The 20,147-nt window shown below is 47.0% G+C and overlaps 1 protein-coding gene across 2 annotated transcripts in view; it reads left to right on the top strand.

The window, feature by feature from the left end:
- The first annotated feature begins 1,082 nt into the window (after window positions 1-1,082).
- Window positions 1,083-20,147, top strand: part of LOC309536066 (polyamine-transporting ATPase 13A2-like) — a 43,344-nt gene continuing 24,279 nt past the window's right edge. The window contains exons 1-6 of one of the 2 annotated variants that reach the window (XM_082229830.1): window positions 1,083-1,553; window positions 12,299-12,372; window positions 13,239-13,406; window positions 14,775-14,833; window positions 16,537-16,639; window positions 19,596-19,672. In XM_082229830.1, coding sequence (XP_082085956.1) covers window positions 1,277-1,553; window positions 12,299-12,372; window positions 13,239-13,406; window positions 14,775-14,833; window positions 16,537-16,639; window positions 19,596-19,672 — 758 coding nt within the window. In that variant the 5' untranslated portion in view covers window positions 1,083-1,276. Of the gene's footprint in view, window positions 1,554-12,298; window positions 12,373-13,238; window positions 13,407-14,774; window positions 14,834-16,536; window positions 16,640-19,592; window positions 19,673-20,147 lie in introns of both variants that reach the window. The other variant, XM_082229829.1, reaches the window with a different exon arrangement.

Raw genomic sequence — 20,147 nt, 5'->3', positions numbered from 1 at the left:
TTAGGGATTTTTTCAAAAAAATCGTCTTCCGCCGGTTAAGTTTTCGAGGTCTGATTCCTTGCCCTGTGATAAAAAGCCTTCTGTTTCAATTGCCGAACCTTTCAGAGGAACATTTGCAACCGTTTGGAACCATTTTTGAGTGAATTGCCGAAAGTCACATTTTTTTCTGAAATTGTGACCCCGTGGCTTCGGGATTTTTTCAAAAAAATATTTTTCCGCGGGTTAAGTTGTCGAGGTCTGATTTCTTGTCCTGTGATAAAAAGCCTTCTGTTTCGACCGCCAAAATTTTCACGGGAGCATTTGCAACCGTTGGGCACCATTTTTGAGTGAATTGCCGAAAGCTCATGGCACCCTTGACCATCATTCAAGGCACCCCAGGGTGCCACAGCACCCTAGCTGAAAACCATTGCCCACCCAAAAAGCATCACAGAAAGAGGCAGTCTTGTCTCCCGGCTTGTCTCTTGTCATGATACCTGACAGTTTGCTGGCTGCCCTTTCCTGACCAGTCTGAGCCTTTCCCTTGAAATGGTAAATACCTCAGTTCTTGAACCCACTGTCACAGATCTACCCCTATTTATGTGAGAGGTTTATAGCTTTTGAAGGATTTGTAAGTGAAAAGAACTATTGGGAAAGGTTTTTCCTTCAACTGCAGAGTAAATATCTGGGGTCATTCAGAGGGCTTCAGGATTGCTCTGTGAACTCAAAGAAAGTGTCTTTTTTTCAGGGAATATTTTATAATTTTTGAATGGTGAAGGATTGTTTTTTTCCTCTAGGAATTAGTTTTTATCCAAGATTTTTTGTGCTACAAAAAATAAAATAAAATAAATGAGCAAGGAAAGGTACATATAGTATCCACTTTCAATTCATAGTCTTTTTCACAGTCCGTTTTTCACAGACGCTATTGTCCTAGACATTGAAAGGGGGGGAGAGAGAGAGGTTGTTTAGGGAGGATTATTGATCCTTTCATTCTGTTGTATAGTGTCTTTGCATCAGCGTCCTCTGGGTCAGTCCTTTATTTATAATTTGTTTGTATTCGCCCTGTGAGAGATGGGAAGGTTCGTTGTGTTCAGTTGACGGCATGCGAATCAAGATGGGTTACCCTGACCCAACAACCTGCCCCCCTACAAACAAGCCGCGCTGCCCTTTTTATTTACAGCACTTTTTTACTCTCTGCCGTGGCTTGGCGCCTCTGGACCTGGAAAAAACTGCAGCTTAAATTACCCTCTTTTTTAATAAATATGTGTGTGTTGGGGGTGGTGGAATTTATTTAAAAACGATGCAAGGAATGTGGAATACGCGACTGGTGTTCTTGGGCCCTCCTGGTCCCGATACCAGGGGGGAACCTGGGGAAGGGGCGCCACTTCAGCCCCTGAGGGGAGGAACTACGACTCCCGGCAGCCTTTGCGCTAGGCCCCGCCCCTCCAGCTGCCCGGCCCCGGACCGTCAGCTGCAGCTGCTTCGCGCTGGCGGGCAGCGCGCGGGAAGGAGGCGGCTGGCGCTGCGGCGCTGCTCCACTTCCACTTCCTCCTCGTGGAGGGGGGCCATGAGCTCAGGTGAGCCTCCCGGCGAGGCAGGGAAAGGGGGGGGAAGAAGGGGGGTCTCGCCCTTTCCCTGGGATTGAGGGGAGCTCCCTGGGGGGGGGGGCGCCACGGAAGGGAGCAGGTGCGGGGCGCTCCTTGCAAGGTCGGCCCAGGAAGGGACAGCTGCTGCTGCTGCTGCTGACGGGGTCGGGGGGCTCAGCGGAGAGGGCCGCCCGAGCCGAGAAGGGGGGCACATGGTGAGGCAGACACAGGCGTGCCCCCCACCCACCCCCGGACCAGCCTGGGCTGCCCCACGTCCTCCCACGTCCCCCGAACCTGCTGACTTTCCTCTTTCTTTCATTTTCGTTCGCCTCAGTGAGCGATTTTATTTTTTTGAGGGGGAGGGGGAGAAAGGGAAAGTTTCTGAAGTTATTCAAAGTGGGGCTTCCAGGGAGCCAAGGACTGAACCGCGGGGGGTGGGGGGCCGAGTTTATAAAGGATGAAGGTTTAAAAAAATAATCTATAGTTTTTCTATTGGGGGGGGTTTACAGTTGGGAGCACAGAGAGCTGCTGGATCAGGCCCAAGGACCCCCCTCTAGTCTGGTGGTGGTTATATGCGTTTTGTGTTTTATGCCCCACGTTGAGTAAAAGACTAGATTGGACGCCTGTGATGTGTGTGTGTGTTTCTTTGTGTGTGTGTGTTTCTTTGTGGCTCATTAGCTGTTTTCCCTGTGTAAAGGTCAGAGGGGGCAGGGTTTCTGTTGAGGCAGGGGATTAGCTGTGGGAGGAGCTTATCAGAGTTTGCAGGGCAGCGGCGCGTGCCTAGCGGCGCGCGCAGTTAGATCCATCTTTTAGATTTAGGGGAGCTAGTCTCAAACATTTGTGGGGGGAGATCTAGGTGTTTTTTTGTGTGGGGGAAGTTATTTGTCCTGTCTTCAAGCTTTTTATGATGGAGGACCTCTGTAGCCAACCCCAACGACACGATCTCAAGATAGAAGGGGAGGGAACAGCTGCAGTCGCCTGCGATTCCTGCGCAATGTTTGCCATCTTGCCAAAGGTTGCAGGCAGCTTTACCTGCAGCAATTGCATGTTGATTGCTCTCTTAAAAGACAAAGTCCAGCAACTGGAGGAACGTGTAGCTACGCTCCAAAGAATTAGAGAGCTGAAGCTCTTCTTGGAAGCAACAGAGCACACCGTCTCCACCAAGGAGGAGACAGGGGACTCCCCTGAGAAGGAGTCTAGTTCACCAACACAGGAGCCAGATATATGGAGAAACGTGACTCAAAGAAGTAGGAGGCCCAGGGTTCACTCTGATTGCTTAGAAATACACAATCGCTTTGAGGTCCTCTCCCCTAGCATGGAAGACGAAGAGCAGACTCCATTTGAGGATCTCTCCCTCATTACAGTCGATCAGGTATATGAAGACGTGCAGCAAAGTCAGTCCTCAGGGAATGTGCAGGCGACCTTGGAACGGACAGCTCACGGAAGAACCCCGACCAAACCCAAGAGGAGGCGTGTAGTGGTGATAGGGGATTCCCTACTGAGGGGAACAGAAGCAGTGATCTGTGGGCCTGACAAGATGTCTCGGGAAGTGTGCTGTCTCCCCGGGGCTAAGATCCAAGATGTAACTGAACGACTGCAAGGAATCATAAAACCCACTGACAAATACCCCTTCCTCTTGGTTCATGTGGGAACCAATGACACTGCAAGCAATAGCCTCCAGAAGATCAAAAGAGACTACGAGGCTCTCGGCAGGAAATTGAAGCAACTAAATGCACAAATTGTCATCTCATCTGTCCTCCCAGTTGAACGACGTGGCCCAGGGAGAGAGGGGAAAATAGTGGAAGTGAACAGCTGGCTTCGCAAATGGTGTAAACAGGAACGGTTTGGATTCTTAGATCACGGACTGCAGTTTCTTGAAGATGGACTTCTGGCAAGTGATGGGCTGCACCTCAAAACGGTTGGGAGAAATGTTTTTGCCAAAAATCTCAGAAACCTCATCAGGAGGGCTTTAAACTGACTAATGTGGGGGAGGGAGACAGTGCTCCTGAAGGTAGGAGCCTATCAATTAATGAAGATGATCATCCAAATGTCATAGACCAAATGGAGAAAACAGCACACGGACCTAGTGGTGGGAGGAAAAAATCCTTAAATAAGAGACACGGGGGAATGATTAATGGACTTCAATGTCTGTACACTAATGCGCAAAGCATGGGAAATAAACAAGATGAGCTTGAGCTCTTGGTACAGCAAACTAAATATGACATAATAGGCATCACTGAAACCTGGTGGGATAAGTCCCACGATTGGAATGTAATAATGGGGGGATACAATCTATTTCAGAGAAACAGACCAGACAAGAAAGGAGGAGGAGTGGCGTTATATGTCAGGGATGTGTATACCTGTGAAGAGATCCAAGATTTAGATCCTCAAAGCCAAAGTGAGAGCATTTGGGTCAAAATTAAGGGAGAGAAGAATAACAGAGACCTCATTGTGGGAGTTTACTATAGATCCCCAAGCCAAACAGAGGACATAGATGATGCCTTCCTGGAACAGATGGCCAAGCATGCAAAAGGAAGGGAGATAGTAGTAATGGGGGACTTCAATTACCCGGATATTTGTTGGACATCAAACTCAGCCAAGAGCATAAGGTCAAACAGATTCCTCACTGGCCTTGCAGACAACTTCATTGTCCAGAAAGTGGGAGAAGCAACAAGAGGAACAGCCATTTTAGATCTGGTCCTAACCAATGTTGATGACCTGGTTAGTGGGGTAGAAGTGGAAGGATCATTAGGCGCGAGTGATCATGCTCTTCTGAAGTTTACTATACAGCGGAAAGGAGCAGCCAAGCATACTAGGACTCAATTTCTTGACTTTAAGAAAGCCGACTTCATAAAACTTAGGGAAGTGCTGGGTGAGATCCCATGGACAACAATACTAAAAGGAAAGGGAGTTCATGATGGCTGGGAGTTTGTTAAGAGGGAGATACTAAAAGCACAACGTCAGGCAATACCAATGAGACGGAAACATGGAAGGTGCCTAAAGAAGCCAGGGTGGCTATCTAAAGAACTTTTAACTGAATTAAGATTAAAAAAGGATGTGTACAAAAAATGGAAAAGGGGGGAAACCACCAAAGAGGAATTCAAACAAATAGCCAGCACATGTAGACACAAAGTCAGAAAAGCTAAAGCACAGAATGAACTCAGGCTTGCTAGAGAGGTTAAAAGCAACAAAAAAGGCTTTTATGGGTATGTTCGTAGCAAAAGGAAGAACAAAGAAACTGTGGGGTCACTCAGAGGAGAAGATGGTGAAATGCAAACAGGGGACACAGAAAGGGCTGAACTACTCAATGCCTTCTTTGCCTCAGTCTTCTCCGATAAAGAAAACAATGCCCGACCTGAAGAATTTGGAGCAAATGATTCAGCAAAGGAAACACAGCCCAGAATAACTAAGGAGATAGTACAAGAATATTTGGCTAGTTTAGATGTATTCAAGTCTCCAGGGCCAGATGAACTGCATCCAAGAGTATTAAAAGAACTGGCAGATGTGATCTCAGAACCACTGGCAGTCATCTTTGAGAATTCCTGGAGAACAGGCGAAGTCCCGGCAGACTGGAGGAGGGCAAATGTTGTCCCTATTTTCAAAAAGGGGAAAAGAGAGGACCCAAATAATTACCGCCCAGTCAGTCTGACATCAATAGCAGGGAAGATTCTGGAGCAGATCATTAAGCAAACAGTCTGTGAGCACCTAGAAAGGAATGCTGTGATCACCAATAGTCAGCATGGATTTCTGAAAAATAAGTCATGTCAGACTAACCTGATCTCGTTTTTTGACAGAATTACAAGCCTGGTAGATGAAGGGAACGCAGTGGATGTAGCCTACCTTGATTTCAGCAAGGCATTTGACAAGGTGCCCCATGATATTCTTGTAAAGAAGCTGGTAAAATGCGGTCTTGACTATGCTACCACTCAGTGGATTTGTAACTGGCTGACTGACCGAACCCAAAGGGTGCTCATCAATGGTTCCTCTTCATCCTGGAGAAGAGTGACTAGTGGGGTGCCACAGGGTTCTGTCTTGGGCCCGGTCTTATTCAACATCTTTATCAACGACTTGGATGATGGACTCAAGGGCATCCTGATCAAATTTGCAGATGACACCAAACTGGGAGGGGTGGCTAACACCCCAGAGGACAGGATCACACTTCAAAACGACCTTGACAGATTAGAGAACTGGGCAAAAATAAACAAGATGAATTTTAACAGGGAGAAATGTAAAGTATTGCACTTGGGCAAAAAAAATGAGAGGCACAAATACAAGATGGGTGACACCTGGCTTGAGAGCAGTACATGTGAAAAGGATCTAGGAGTCTTGGTTGACCACAAACTTGACATGAGCCAACAGTGTGACGCGGCAGCTAAAAAAGCCAATGCAATTCTGGGCTGCATCAATAGGAGTATAGCATCTAGATCAAGGGAAGTAATAGTGCCACTGTATTCTGCTCTGGTCAGACCACACCTGGAGTACTGTGTCCAGTTCTGGGCACCACAATTCAAGAAGGACACTGACAAACTGGAACGTGTCCAGAGGACGGCAACCAAAATGGTCAAAGGCCTGGAAACGATGCCTTATGAGGAACGGCTAAGGGAGCTGGGCATGTTTAGCCTGGAGAAGAGGAGGTTAAGGGGTGATATGATAGCCATGTTCAAATATATAAAAGGATGTCACATAGAGGAGGGAGAAAGGTTGTTTTCTGCTGCTCCGGAGAAGCGGACACGGAGCAATGGATCCAAACTACAAGAAAGAAGATTCCACCTAAACATTAGGAAGAACTTCCTGACAGTAAGAGCTGTTCGACAGTGGAATTTGCTGCCAAGGAGTGTGGTGGAGTCTCCTACTTTGGAGGTCTTTAAGCAGAGGCTTGACAACCATATGTCAGGAGTGCTCTGATGGTGTTTCCTGCTTGGCAGGGGGTTGGACTCGATGGCCCTTGTGGTCTCTTCCAACTCTATGATTCTATGATTCTATGATTCTATGATTCTATGATCTTTGTTGGACTAGATGATGCCTGTGATCTTTGGACCAAAGGTGGTATATAAATTTAATAAATAATAATTAAAGAACCTTTTAATGAGGGTGAAAGAGGAGAGCGCAAAATATGGTCTGAAGCTCAACATCAAAAAAACGAAGATCATGGCCACTGGGCCCATCACCTCCTGGCAAATAGATGGGGAAGAAATGGAGGCAGTGAGAGATTTTACTTTCTTGGGCTCCATGATCACTGCAGATGGTGACAGCAGTCACGAAATTAAAAGACGCCTGCTCCTTGGGAGAAAGGCGATGGCAAACCTAGACAACATCTTAAAAAGCAGAGACATCACCTTGCCAACAAAGGTCTGTATAGTAAAAGCCATGGTTTTCCCAGTAGTGATGTATGGAAGTGAGAGCTGGACCATAAAGAAGGCTGATCGCCGAAGAATTGATGCTTTTGAATTATGGTGCTGGAGGAGACTCTTGAGAGTCCCATGGACTGCAAGAAGATCAAACCTCTCCATTCTGAAGGAAATCAGCCCTGAGTGCTCACTGGAAGGACAGATCGTGAAGCTGAGGCTCCAATACTTTGGCCACCTCATGAGAAGAGAGGACTCCCTGGAAAAGACCCTGATGTTGGGAAAGATGGAGGGCACAAGGAGAAGGGGACGACAGAGAATGAGATGGTTGGATGGTGTTCTTGAAGCTACTAGCATGAGTTTGATCAAACTGCGGGAGGCAGTGGAGGACAGAAGTGCCTGGCGTGCTCTGGTCCATGGGGTCACGAAGAGTCGGACACGACTAAACGACTAAACAACAACAACAATTCAGTAATTGTGTTCCCGCTGTGGCCATTCAGATGCCCCAGTGGCGAGTGGCAGGGCCTGAGCATCATCTCCCCACCACCACACACACAGGCTCCCAAATCAGTCTTCTTTAATGGGGAGGCCCCAGTTGCCATTCTGAAGGTAGAAGTGGACACCACAGAGAGTCTTGCTGAGGCAATGGCAAGTTGGCGTTTGGGGCTTTGGCCCCTCCAATTCCCACCCAGAAGGGCCTCTGGGACAGTCCCTGCAGGATAGACATGAGAGAGACTGATTTGTGGAAGGTTCTGGGCCATTTTATGCCTTGAGCGGGGTGGAAAGTGGGTCTTGTGACTGGGATTGTATAAGGCTGCATAGCAGAGAATGTCACAGACCATCTTGGCTTGAGGGAGAAAGGGGGAAAGAAAGTTGTTTGTGTTGGGCCCAGCTGTGTGTTACAAACTCTGTCCTGGAAAAGAAAATGTGTTGAGCAAATGCCGTTGCCAAAACTGGATGTCTAGTTGCCATTTTTGACCAAGACGGCTCTAAAGTCTTGTTTTTCAAATGATGGGCTGACTGTGAATGATTCTCAGTTAAATGTCTGGTTAGTTCAGATGAGATCCTTAAGCTAGGTTAAGACCTTTGAAGTTTGAAAGAAAAGTCCCTTGATCCAGGGACAGCCCACATATCTATTGGCCTGTTCTGACCTCTTTTTCTTAACGGTGACTGCTCCTGCTCAGGCTGCACAGAAAAAGCATTTTGGTTCCAGAAATTCATTCCAATCGTGCAAATAAAACATAACTGATAGAATTCTACAGGATGGGGTGTTAGTGTGTGAAAACAGTCCAGATCCAATGATCCCCAGATGGTGGAGATATCAGGTGCCATCCTGGCTCCCCAGCATCTTCACTTGGCCAAACACTGCTCCTCACTAAGAACTTTCTGTCGCCTCTAAAACTGCTGGAGACCCCGTAAAGGCCCTTTGCACCAACTCCTGCGATTCCAGCAATGATTGATGCTGCCCTTTCAAGCAAATCATGAGGGCTAGGAACATGCTCTTTCAAAAGGGGCAGCTGCTTTTTGCAGGAAGCCATATTCAGTGGGCTGTCAGTGCTTCCCTGCCCTCCTCCTCCCTAACAGGCATGGTGACAGTAATGAAAGAAGGAGCTAACTTCATTCAGCCCACCTTCCAGGGTCTCAGGAATCTGCCACCAGCAATTCATAAGCAAAATCACTGCCTCAGTGAGCAAACCGGTTTCTCCTTCAGCTGTGGTTTTCCCCATCAATAATATTCATAGCTATTAAATCAGCACATGGTCCTCACTGAACAACATGCAGAACACCCAGATTTCCAATGGGAAATTCAAATTTTGATGTGGCACTTCAAAACTAAGAACCTCACATTCTCAGTGTTTTAGACTCTGTGCCTCTGAAACAGTTTGACTGGCATCAAATGTGGGAACTCAGTTTTGAATGAATGCCTAAATATCGAAGACAGAAATACCTTCAGGTATCCAAAGTACTGTAGTTTGAGATAGGTCTGAATAAAGGCAGTCTACTAGCAAAAGGGTACAGCTTCCTGGCAAAGGCATCTTCAGCAAACAAGTCCCCAGCCCCAGTGTGTTGGTGGAATTGTGCAGGGGGCTTCCAGACCCCTTTTCTGCACCCTGTCACAACTTTTGTAGGAGGGGGGAGAGGGGCTGGGGACCTAGCTGGCAGACAATACCATGGTGGCTCTCCAGCTCACTTCCCTTTTGAAGCTGAGGGGAGGGGAGGAATTGGAGGGAGAGATGTCCTCTGACCATGTTTCAGGGGAGAATGTTGCTTTTAAAAAATCCACCCAAATCTATATTGTGGACATCCATGTGAATGTGAATCTGCAGCGAGACTTTGCTTCCACCTAAAAGATAACAAATGTTAATAAAGTATAAAGACTTGAGCCAAGCTTCCGGATGATGATAATAATAATAAAAATAAAAATAAAAAAATTTATTTATACCCCACCCCCCCAGCCAAGACCGGGCTCAGGGCGGCTAACAACCAATAATAAAAACAAGTTGATTAAAATACAATTTAAAAGATAATGATTAATAATAATTTATTAATAAATTAATGATTTATTAATTTAGGAATCTCCTAAAACAGCAACCCAAAGTAATTTAAAACCTAGTACAAAAGACAACCAAATGTAGGTTTTAAAACAATAGCAAAAAAAATAAAAGCACCTACACCAGAGACCTTTTTACTTAGCTGGAAAAGCTTGTTGAACCAACAATGTCTTCAATTGTTTCCTGAAAGTACAAATAGTGGACGCCTGTTGCAGCTCAGCAGGGATTCATAATGTTTTAATAAGATTAATTGGCTGGTAAACAGGCACATGTGTGCGGAGAATCTTCCTGGCTCCGCTTGCTTTTGCAGTTCTGCCCCCTGCCCTTACGGCTGGTTGCCTCCTTTTGCCCCAGAGCAGTGTTTCCCAAACTTTGGGTCGTCAGCTGTTTTGGGGCTACAGTTCCCATAATCCCAGACTGCTGCTCCTGTTAGCTAGGGGATGATGGGAGTTGTAGCCCCGAAACAGCTGGAGACCCACGTTTGGAGAAACACGGCTCTGGAGGGTTTTTTAGTGCTGAGGAAGAAAAAGACTGTGACAAGCATGGGCCCACTTCAGTCCCCTGTTGTGTTCCCACACACCACCAAATTCTGGAGGCGCACCTGCTTACCTTTATCAGAAGAGGCCATTTCTGAAAGGGCCAGCTGCCCCTGCCAAAGACTCTCCTCCAAACCCCTCCTCCTACCTGCTCTTTCCTCTCTCCCTGGGTACACATCACTGCTTTGCACATAACACCGGCTGCCCATTTTGCTCATTTGGAAAATTCCACCTGATGAAACCGGTTTGGTCACTGCTGTAGCATTTATGGGGCTGGCTGGCGGTGTCATGCCCGGTCAGCCGTGTGGCTTTTGACCTGAGCTTCCTGCTCTGTGGGTGCGTCAGGTGTGCAAGCTTCCTTAGCAGGGCAAGCCAGCCAGCCAGCCAGCTGTCGACAGCAAATGGCAAAGATAATCTGTGGAGCAACTTGGCGCTCCCCTGGCCTGGTGCCAGCCTGCTGCTTCCTGCAGCCGTGTTTGGGAAAGGGGTGGGAATGGTGGCGGATAGGTAGCACAGCCTCAGGTACAGTTTGGCCACATCTTCCCTTGGAATAATAGGACAGAACCCCAGGAGAAACAAGTAAGCAGGGATTTGGGGTGGGAGCAGGTCAGGCCCCAAAGAAGGTAAGAGCCTCCAACTGCTTCCTTGTATCCCAGCAGCCTTTTTGCAAGAGGATGAGAGCTGGTGAAAGGTGGAGGTGCTGCTGGGTCAAGACTGGCTGGAAGGCCAGGCAGCTTCACTCAAGCTCTCCCGCCTTTGTCCCAAGACCCCACCTTCTGAAATAAGAAGTAATAGTCAATGAAGGAATTAGAGAAAATGTGGACTATGGCAGATGAAGATGATGGACTTTTCGGAGCTAGCTGACCTGACTGGAAGTGTCCGCGACCAGAAGGAGGAGGAGTGCCAGGAGGAATGGATGAAATTTAAAGAATATTTAGTTAAATATGTTAAGATTTGCAAATAGAAATACTTGCAAATACCAGATTGGCATAGGATTTAAATATGTGATGCTATAGAATAATATGTTTAAAGATAATATGAAAAGTAAGAAAAATGTTAATTGATTAAGTAAATTTTATGAGAAATTAGTTTTGGAAAACTTACAGTGATATACCGTATTTTTCGCTCTGTAAGATGCACCAGACCATAAGACGCACCTACTTTTTGGAGGAGGAAAACAAGAAAAAAAATATTGTGAATCTCAGAAGCCAGAACAACAAGAGGGATCGCTGCACAGCGATCCCGCTTGTTGTCCTGGCTTATGGGATAGCTGCGCAGCCTGCATTCGCTCCATAAGACACACACATATTTCCCCTTACTTTTTAGGAAGGGAAAAGTGAGTCTTATAGAGTAAAAAATTCGGTACATTGAAATTCAGCCAGGGGGATTCGAGGAAGTCACTTAACAATGTTAATAATAGCGGAATAATTATAGTTAGGATTTTTCTTGGTTTGTTTGTTTATAAAAATTGGAAAAAAGAAAGAAAGAAAAGAAAATGTGGAGTAGCATTGCCTTTGCTGCAAGTTTTCTGAGTAACAGGGTGTCTTTGCATGAGCAGAGTATGTGTGATTAGCTTCAAGGGCTTTGCAAGACCTCAGCTGCTCTCCAAGCTAATTGAAACGGGGCTTTCAAGATCTTTGCTCTTCTCCCTGTTCATTCAGACCCACTCATTCTCCTTCATAACTCATTTATTTTACAGCTCTCCCGAGACTTTGGTTCCTTTACCAGGGAGAGGGAGCAGGGGCAGCTTTCAATAAACAAGCAAGCAAAAATTACATACCACTTACCAGAATGAGAGGAACGCGGGTGCCGGTGTGGGTTAAACCACAGAGCCTAGGACTTGCCGATCAGAAGGTCGGCGGTTTGAATCCCCACTACGGGGTGAGCTCCCGCTGCTTGGTCCCTGCTCCTGCCAACCTAGCAGTTTGAAAGCACCTCAAAGTGCAAGTAGATAAATAGGTACCACTCTGGCGAGAAGGTAAACGGTGTTTCAGTGCGCTGCTCTGGTTCACCAGAAGCGGCTTAGTCATGCTGGCCACATGACCCGGAAGCTGTACGCTGGCTCCCACGGCCAATAAAGCAAGATGAGCACCGCAACCCCAGAGTCAGTCATGACTGGACCTAATGGCCAGGGGTCCCTTTACTCTTTACCTTTCCCAAAATGAAAGACCCCAGAGCCGTTCTGGCTGGGATTTCAACCTACTCTTTGGTCCATTGCCACAGCAGGATGAAGCACCTTTATGCCTTTGTCCCGCATTTAGGAACATAATTTTGTACTGATCTCATTCTCTTTCTGATTGCAGACACCAAGAGGCTGCTGGGAGGCCGGCGACTCGGCTACTGCACCCTCAACCAGAGCCCCCCTAATACCTGCATGGTAAGTACAGGGTATGTGTGTGTGGGGGTGAGGCCTGTCGGTTATGGGAGAGAGAATCAAGGGCAGAGCTCATTTGCCTCTGCTGCGTCATTCTTAAAGGTCCTTAAACCCTGTCTGGAGGCGGTTAGAGGATGGATGGTGGCTAACAGATTGAGGTTGAATCCTGACAAGACAGAAGTAGTGTTTTTGGGAGACAGGAGGCAGGCGGGTGTGGAGGATTCCCTGGTCCTGAATGGGGTAATTGTGCCCCTGAAGGACCAGGTGCGCAGCCTGGGAGTCATTTTGGACTCACAGCTGTCCATGGAGACACAGGTCAATTCTGTGTCCAGGGCAGCTGTCTACCAGCTCCATCTGGTACGCAGGCTGAGACCCTACCTGCCCACAGACTTTCTCACAAGAGTGGTGCATGCTCTAGTTATCTCTCGCTTGGACTACTGCAATGCGCTCTATGTGGGGCTATCTTTGAAGGGGACCCGGAAACTACAACTAATCCAGAATGCGGCAGCTAGACTGGTGACTGGGATCGACCGCCGAGACCATATAACACCGGTCTTGAAAGACCTATACTGGCTCCCAGTCAGTATGTTTCTGAGTACAATTCAAAGTGTTGGTACTGACCTTTAAAGCCCTAAATGGCCTCAGTCCTGTATACCTGAAGGAGCATCTCCACCTCCATTGTTCTGCCCAGACACTGAGGTCCAGCGCTGAGGGCCTTCTGGCGGTTCCCTCGCTGCGAGAAGCCAAGTTACAGGGAACCAGGCAGAGGGCCTTCTCAGTAGTGGCACCCGCCCTGTGGAACGCCCTCCCACCAGATGTCAAAGAGAAAAATAACTAAATAAAAACGCCTGTTTTTGTTCTACCCCCAGGAAGTCACAGGCTACCAAAGCAAAACATGGAAAATCATCCTCTGCCACTTTTTCTCTCTGCTGATGGTGGGAATCCCACTGATAGTTTTCCACTGGAAGCCACACTTCAAAGTCCGGGCCAAATGCAGCCGCTGTCCTCTCCATCAAGCTGACTGGGTGGTCATCCGTGTGAGTGGAATTGGCGGGTGGCGAGGGGAAAAGGCTGGGGAAAGAAGGGGTGGTGTGATGGAGCAGGTGTGCAGGCACACTTTCACCATTTGTACCCCAAATGTCACATTTTCAGAAATGACCAAGCGTGCTGGTTATAGGGGAATTAAATATATGAATCCCCGTGGACTCAAGTGTGGGGGTAAATAACAATAGAATTGGCTGGGTGCCTAGATTCAAAACGTGGGGCTAGCACACAGAAAGCCCCAGCAGAGTTTAAAATCAAGTCACAACTTGCGCAGCAGTACAGTGTCAGGAATATAGGTCATTCGACCCTTTTATCCCATTCATGATGCTCCCCTTTTTCTACCCCCTTTTCAAGGAACAGACCACACTAAGTAAGTTTAAAATGTCTTACTTACAGATTCAAAGGTCTGAAACACGTGTTGTTCCATGCAGCTTCAAGGAGAACATCAGCCAAATACTCTTGAGTAGAAAATACAGAATATGGTTCCAAACGTGCTCTAAGCTTGGGCAAACTTACACATGTTCTCCTTCATTGGTTACATGGTGCAGAAAGAGAGAGAAAGGAAGTAGAAAGCTTCATTTCTGAGGGCGCGTGACCTAGTTGAGTCTAGGAACACAGCTCTATTGTCTTAACCCCTCCATGTACTAACTAGCCCTATACTTGCTAGTTATGCTTGACTGCAATTTCCCACAATGGTGGCATGCTGCAGATTGAGCCTTTTGTTCCATGGCAAGATGGTAACCTCCTTTGAGGGCCACATTTGAAAACCCTGAAGCCTCAAGGCAGTTCAGTCAGGCTTGTCCAAGTCTTGACCCCTCTCCATGCGGAATGTGGCCCTTGAGGGGCTCAAGAATTCTGAGCTTCCTTTGTTTGAGGGAGTTGTACTCTGCCTTTCAATAAAAAAAACCAAATTTAAAAAGCACAATAAAGCAGACTTAATCCATGCAATTCAAAAATATTCAAAAAGGTACTAAAACCCATTTAAAAAACCACATATTACAAGCAATTCTTTGCTGCCTGTCTGGAAATTGAAGATTTTTTTTGTGGGGAGGGGGTGTCAACACTCTGTACATGTCCTGTGATCTGTGTTTGGTTTGGTGAGTTGCAGATTGATGCCCTCCAAAGTGGGGTTGGACTAAATGACCTTTGAGGTCCCTTCCAACTCTGCCATTCTATGATTTCAGGTGTCTGGGAGGTTTAAAGCTGCAGGTGTCAAGCCCCCCCCCCCCCCAGGAAAGAACTGGCTAGCTGTTTGATCAGGATAAAGGCCAGCACTTCAATCCTGTTCTCCTTTCTTTGATTCTGTGAGCCAAACTCTTTCCCCACAGCTGAGCCAAGTGCCCTCTGTGCTTCTCTTCCAGGACCAGTTTGGCCAGTATTTCACAGCCTGTGTCCGAACAGAGCAGATGGTAGAAGGCAGGTGAGTGAGGCGATGGGGGTCACTCTTGCCTGGTCTTTGCAGAAGACATGAATGAATCAGAAAGGGGCTGGGGGACATGCAAACTGTTTGTGGGTCAGAGGTGTGCCCCACAATAAGTGTCCAAACTGTGGGCCTTTGGCCTTGCAAATGCAGACCTGAAACGTATAAATGGCATTGCAGCAGTTCCAACTTCCAGTGGGTTCACCCCACCCTGTAAAAGACCCTCTCCACAGTGTTAGAAACTCAGATATATAGTCATAATTGCCAAATAGCACCTTTAACCTAGGTTATGGTTGCCACAATGGAATGTCTAGTTCAGGGGTCAGCAAACTTTTTCAGCAGGGGGCCGGTCCACTGTCCCTCAGACCTTGTGGGGGGCTGGACTATATTTGTGGGGGGGGATGAATGAATTCCTATGCCCCACAAATAACCCAGAGATGCATTTTTTAAAAAAGGACACATTCTACTCATGTAAAAACATGCTGATTCCTGGACCATCCGCGGGTCGGATTTAGAAGGCAGTTGGGCCGGATCCGGCCCCCGGGCCTTAGTTTGCCTAGTTCTCCCCCCCACCCCCCGGGATATCATCATCATCATCATTTCTATACCACTTTCTATTTTAAAGAACTAATCTCAAAGTGGTTTAAAACAAGCAAGGATAAAACAAATTCACGCGTCAAGGAAAATATTTCAGATCCTTGATTAAGTGACATTTTGCTTTCCCCAGTTGGCAACCTGGCATCTGTAGGATGTGAAACACAAGAGCAGTCAAGTACAACATTCCTAGAGTGAACATGTTTACACATGGGGAGGGATGTTTGTCCAGCCAGCAGGTAAACTTCCTGTTTCCTTCTGGGCTGGGACAGACTTCCTCTGCATGTGACTAGAGGTGGGTGTGGCCTCACCTGTGCAGGTAATGACAAAAGCACAGGGCAGGGCAGCCATCTCTCTCTCTTTCACCACATGCATCAAAGAAACAACATCTACTGAGCCAAAGATGCCCTCTTGGCTTCCAGCCAAGAGAGGACAAAGGAACTGTCTTCTTAAGAGATAGATTCCAAGTGTATGCTACTTCATTAAGTCTGCCTTCTGGGATCTGATTGTGAACAGAATGTCAGTAAACTCTTTTTATACTTTTGTAGAAGACTGTGTCGTCTCTTTTATTTTATGAGGGAATAAGGGGGAAATAGCAGAACAGTTATTATAGAGGCTTTAGCGAGCCTGAGCAAAACGCATCTGTTGCAAACTTAAAATTAAGGGGCATGTTACTCTGCTGAAATTGTGGAACTTGTTAACACAAGTTGGATAAGGATATAATCAGACAATATATCCTCTCCTGCATCCCTGAAAATTCCCACAGCACCCAGAGATCTCCACGTGGTTGCAGTTGGACCCGTGCCAGTTGCAAAACGTGCCTGGAGCCTAGCTAATTTCTAGCACTGCCTCCCCATTGAAGCCCGCCGCCAACGCCTTGTTTACATTGATAACGCGGAGTCCAGATCCAGGTTGAAGTCATTCAGCCCATACTGAGAGAGGCACTCTCTCTTTTGTTACAACTTTGCATGCTTCAGCATGACTGGGACTTACGTAGGAGAAAATGTGTTTGGGGGCTAAACCCTCCTCTTTGAAGAGGATGAGATTCAAACTGAGGTCTAAGCTCTGTGCTGTTTCCTTTGCCTCTTTCCCTCCCTCTTCCTGCAAAGCCTTGAGTACGGAAGAGACGGTGGAGGAGACAGCATCGCTGTGGGTGTGTTTGAGGATGAAGATGAAAGTCGAGACACGATTGGGCTCCATCGGAAGGAGGAGGTCAGTTCAGTCCCTTGCATCCCATGAACCCAGAACCTCTTGGTCTGCCTGACCCAGCTGCATAGATCCCTGGAAAACCTCCAAGTATCCTCCCACGTTTTCCTGGAACCCCAACCCGCACCGCCTCACAGGCATGCATGTGAGCCAGAGAACTCAGATGGGCTTCCAAGTGCCTCTAGGTTCTATATTTAAATATGCCCATATATATATATATATGTATATATGTAATTTTTTATTAGTTTTTTTAACATATCATTTTCAACAGTAATTAAACATACTTTTACATCTTATTCAAATTTTTGACTTCCATCAATCCCGTCTGAAAAGTTTCCAGTATAATCTCTCAGTATGCATTTCTTATCTTCCCTATTACATTTCAAACTCATAACCAATATCTCTCTCTTTTTCTACTTTGTAACACTTCGTATATTTCTCCTTACAAAACTTATTGTAGTCCTACTAGCGTAATTTGTTGATTACAGTTGCTCTTCAAATAATTCATATACCATATTTTTCGCCCTATAGTACGCACTTTTTCCCCTCCAAAAATGAAGGGGAAATCTGGGTGCGTCTTATGGGGCGAATGCAGGCTTTCCCGGGCTTCCTGCAGCTCTGCGCCACCCTCCGGATCCCGGGGCGAAGCCGTGCGGGGCTCTGGAGGGTGGCGCGGAGCTGCCTGCGCTCCAGGGCTTCTTGCAGCTCCGCGCCACCCTCTGGATCCCGGGGCGAAGCCGCGCAGGGCTCTGGAGGGTGGCGCGGAGCTGCCTGCGCTCCAGGGCTTCCTGCAGCTCTGCGCCACCCTCTGGATCCTGGCGCGAAGACACGCGGGGCTCCGGAAGGTAGCGCAGAGCTGCCTGCATTCTGAAGCCTGGTGCGCGCTGAAGAGCGCCCCCGGGCTTCGCGCACCTCTCTGCAAGCCTGGGGAGACCGGCGCAGCTCCCTAGGCTTGCAGATAACAGGCTGTTCTGGGGGCTGGGGTCGGGGGAAGCTCGGGCTTCCCCCGCGCCTGCCCCGTGCCTGGGGAGGGGAATTTTTTTTTCTTTATTCCCCCCCCCCAAAAAAAAAAATTAGGTGCGTCCTATGGGGCGGTGCGTCCTATGGGGCGAAAAATACGGTACTTCTTCCAATCTTCTGTAAATCTCTGGTCCCGCAGGTTTCGAATCCTTCCTGTCATTTTGTCCAATTCTGCATAGTCCATTAATTTCATCTGCCATTCTTCTTTCGTCAGAATTTCTTCTTGTTTCCATTTCTGGGCCAACAATACTCTTGCTGCAGTTGTTGCATATAAAAAGAATTTAACATCTTTCCTATTAATGTCCTGATCTATAATACCAAGTAAAAATGCTTCTGGTTTTTTAAAAAATGTCTATTTCAACATCTTTTTCATCTCATTATATATCATTTCCCAGAAGTTCTTTACTTTTTTACATTCCCACCACATATAATAAAATGTTCCTTCTTTTTCTTTACATTTCCAACATTTATTATTTGTCTTATACATTTTAGCTAATTTCACTGGTGTAATATACCATCTATACATCATTAAATATGCCCTTATCTCAGCTTGAACCCTGCAAGGTAGTCTAGTCTGAGAGCGGCAGTGGGAAACAAGAGAGACTTGCCCAAGGCTGCCCCCTGAGATGCCAAAGACCCCAGTGTTAGAAACTGGGATAGAAAAAATAGGAGCCAAATGGGTTGTGGGTGCCAAATCAGAATGTCTAGTCGCCTTTTAAAATATATATATATATAAAATTTGCTGCCGGGTGAATCGGGGAGTCTCAACATCTGATTCATACGTCAGCATGGCAGCAGAAAAGACGTGTCAGATCAGCTGACTGCAGCCAGGAAGGTGGAGATGCTTCGCGCCAAGGGTCGTGCCTGGACATCTTCATCCATCCAATCGCAAAAGGCTGGTTGCCAGTCGCAAAATGCAACAGGTGCCCGGCTAATTTCAAATGCTGCTCAGAGCTCCCTGCAGCTGGCAGCCCCTGACTCTTGACCTGCTTTCTCCTCTGTGCCAGTGTGTGTGCCCCCTTTGCCCCACGCACCCCCTTTGCACCCACCTCTCTCTTCCGGGTTCCATTCAGAAAAAGGGGAACAATGACATCCCACTCGTACATTGCTAAGGAGACCAGAAGAGCATAAAATGAAGTTTTTATTTTATTTTATTTTATTTTATTTTATTTTATTTTATTCACATAGTATACATTCTTTACAACAAACAACTCCAAAATAAGCAGACAATTCCAAAATAAAACCATGAAGGGGACAGGTTACCCCACCTAGGTCTCTGTAGTCACCCCGCCCCCCACCAGGCCTCAAGACTTTTCAAATTACTTTCTCATTTAGCTTTTCTCACAGATGCTGCTGCATAAGCAAAGCGTTCTTTTTATCAGTGCAAGATAGCTTCAAAGGATAACAAATGGCTCTGTCAATGCCAAGCAGAAGCAGGCCTGAGAACTGAGTCTTATCTTACCCAGTTGCAACAAATCTTGGACACGCTGACGCACAGGCTTCTCAACCCCCTTTTTCCTGGGAAGGGCGCCACGAGTCCTAAGACAGGAGTTTCTGTTCATGCTCAGGAAAACTCATGAGGCGGGGCTCCTGAGGAGGGGGAGAAAGGGGGGGCTGGAGGGAATATATGGTGTGTGCAACGGCTGTAAAAGTTGTGCTTGCTTGTGAATTATCACGCTAGCTCCTTCTGCTACCCGGAAGGCAGAATAAATAGCTCTTTCTCTGGATTAACCCTTCGGTGTCTGTTTGACTCCTTCTTCCCTCCCCGGGCGCAGTGCTCTTTCCATCCATGAGAAAGACCTAAAAAGGCTACAATCATATGTAACAAAACCATAAGTCTCATGTTTTCATTTACACAGATCTCCTCTCCGATACCTTTACTTGATATTTCTTGAAGTTTTTAACGGTAGTAGTAAAACATTAAAAAATATCTTTTCAGAAGAACGTCCTTCGCTACTACCAGTTTGAAGGTTTGCGCTATGTCTGGATTGAGAAGTGGGGTGCCTTCTGCAAGGCCAGGTAAGCCTCTGCCTTCGGGGTGTACTAGGCTGGGACTTTGCTCCCTCTTCTGTTGCCAGCAGCTGAAATTGTATAGTTTGCATGGGTCTGTGCAAATTTTCCTCGCCCCAGATTTGATTCCTGCAATTTGTATGTAGCAGTTTCCTCTAGCTTTTCATTTTGCTTCTAGCACATTCTGTCCCATGACTGGTTGTTTGCCGTTGGTTGCCAGAATGCTCTGGAATGAATCCAGCTAAGCAATACAGTGGTACCTCGGGTTACATATGCTTCAGGTTACAGACTCCGCTAACCCAGAAATAGTACCTCTGGTTAAGAACTTTGGTTCAGAATGAGAACAGAAATCGTGCTCCGGTGCCACCACAGCTCCGTGTGCTGCTCTGGCTCGCCAGAAGCGTCTTAGTCATGCTGGCCACATGACCCAGAAGCTGTACGCCGGCTCCCTCGGCCAATAAAGCGAGATGAACGCCACAACTCC

Source organism: Podarcis vaucheri (assembly GCF_965113315.1).
Source record: "Podarcis vaucheri genome assembly, chromosome: 7".
NCBI classification, from domain to species: Eukaryota; Metazoa; Chordata; class Lepidosauria; order Squamata; family Lacertidae; genus Podarcis; species Podarcis vaucheri.
This window is presented reverse-complemented; position numbering and strand designations above follow the sequence as displayed.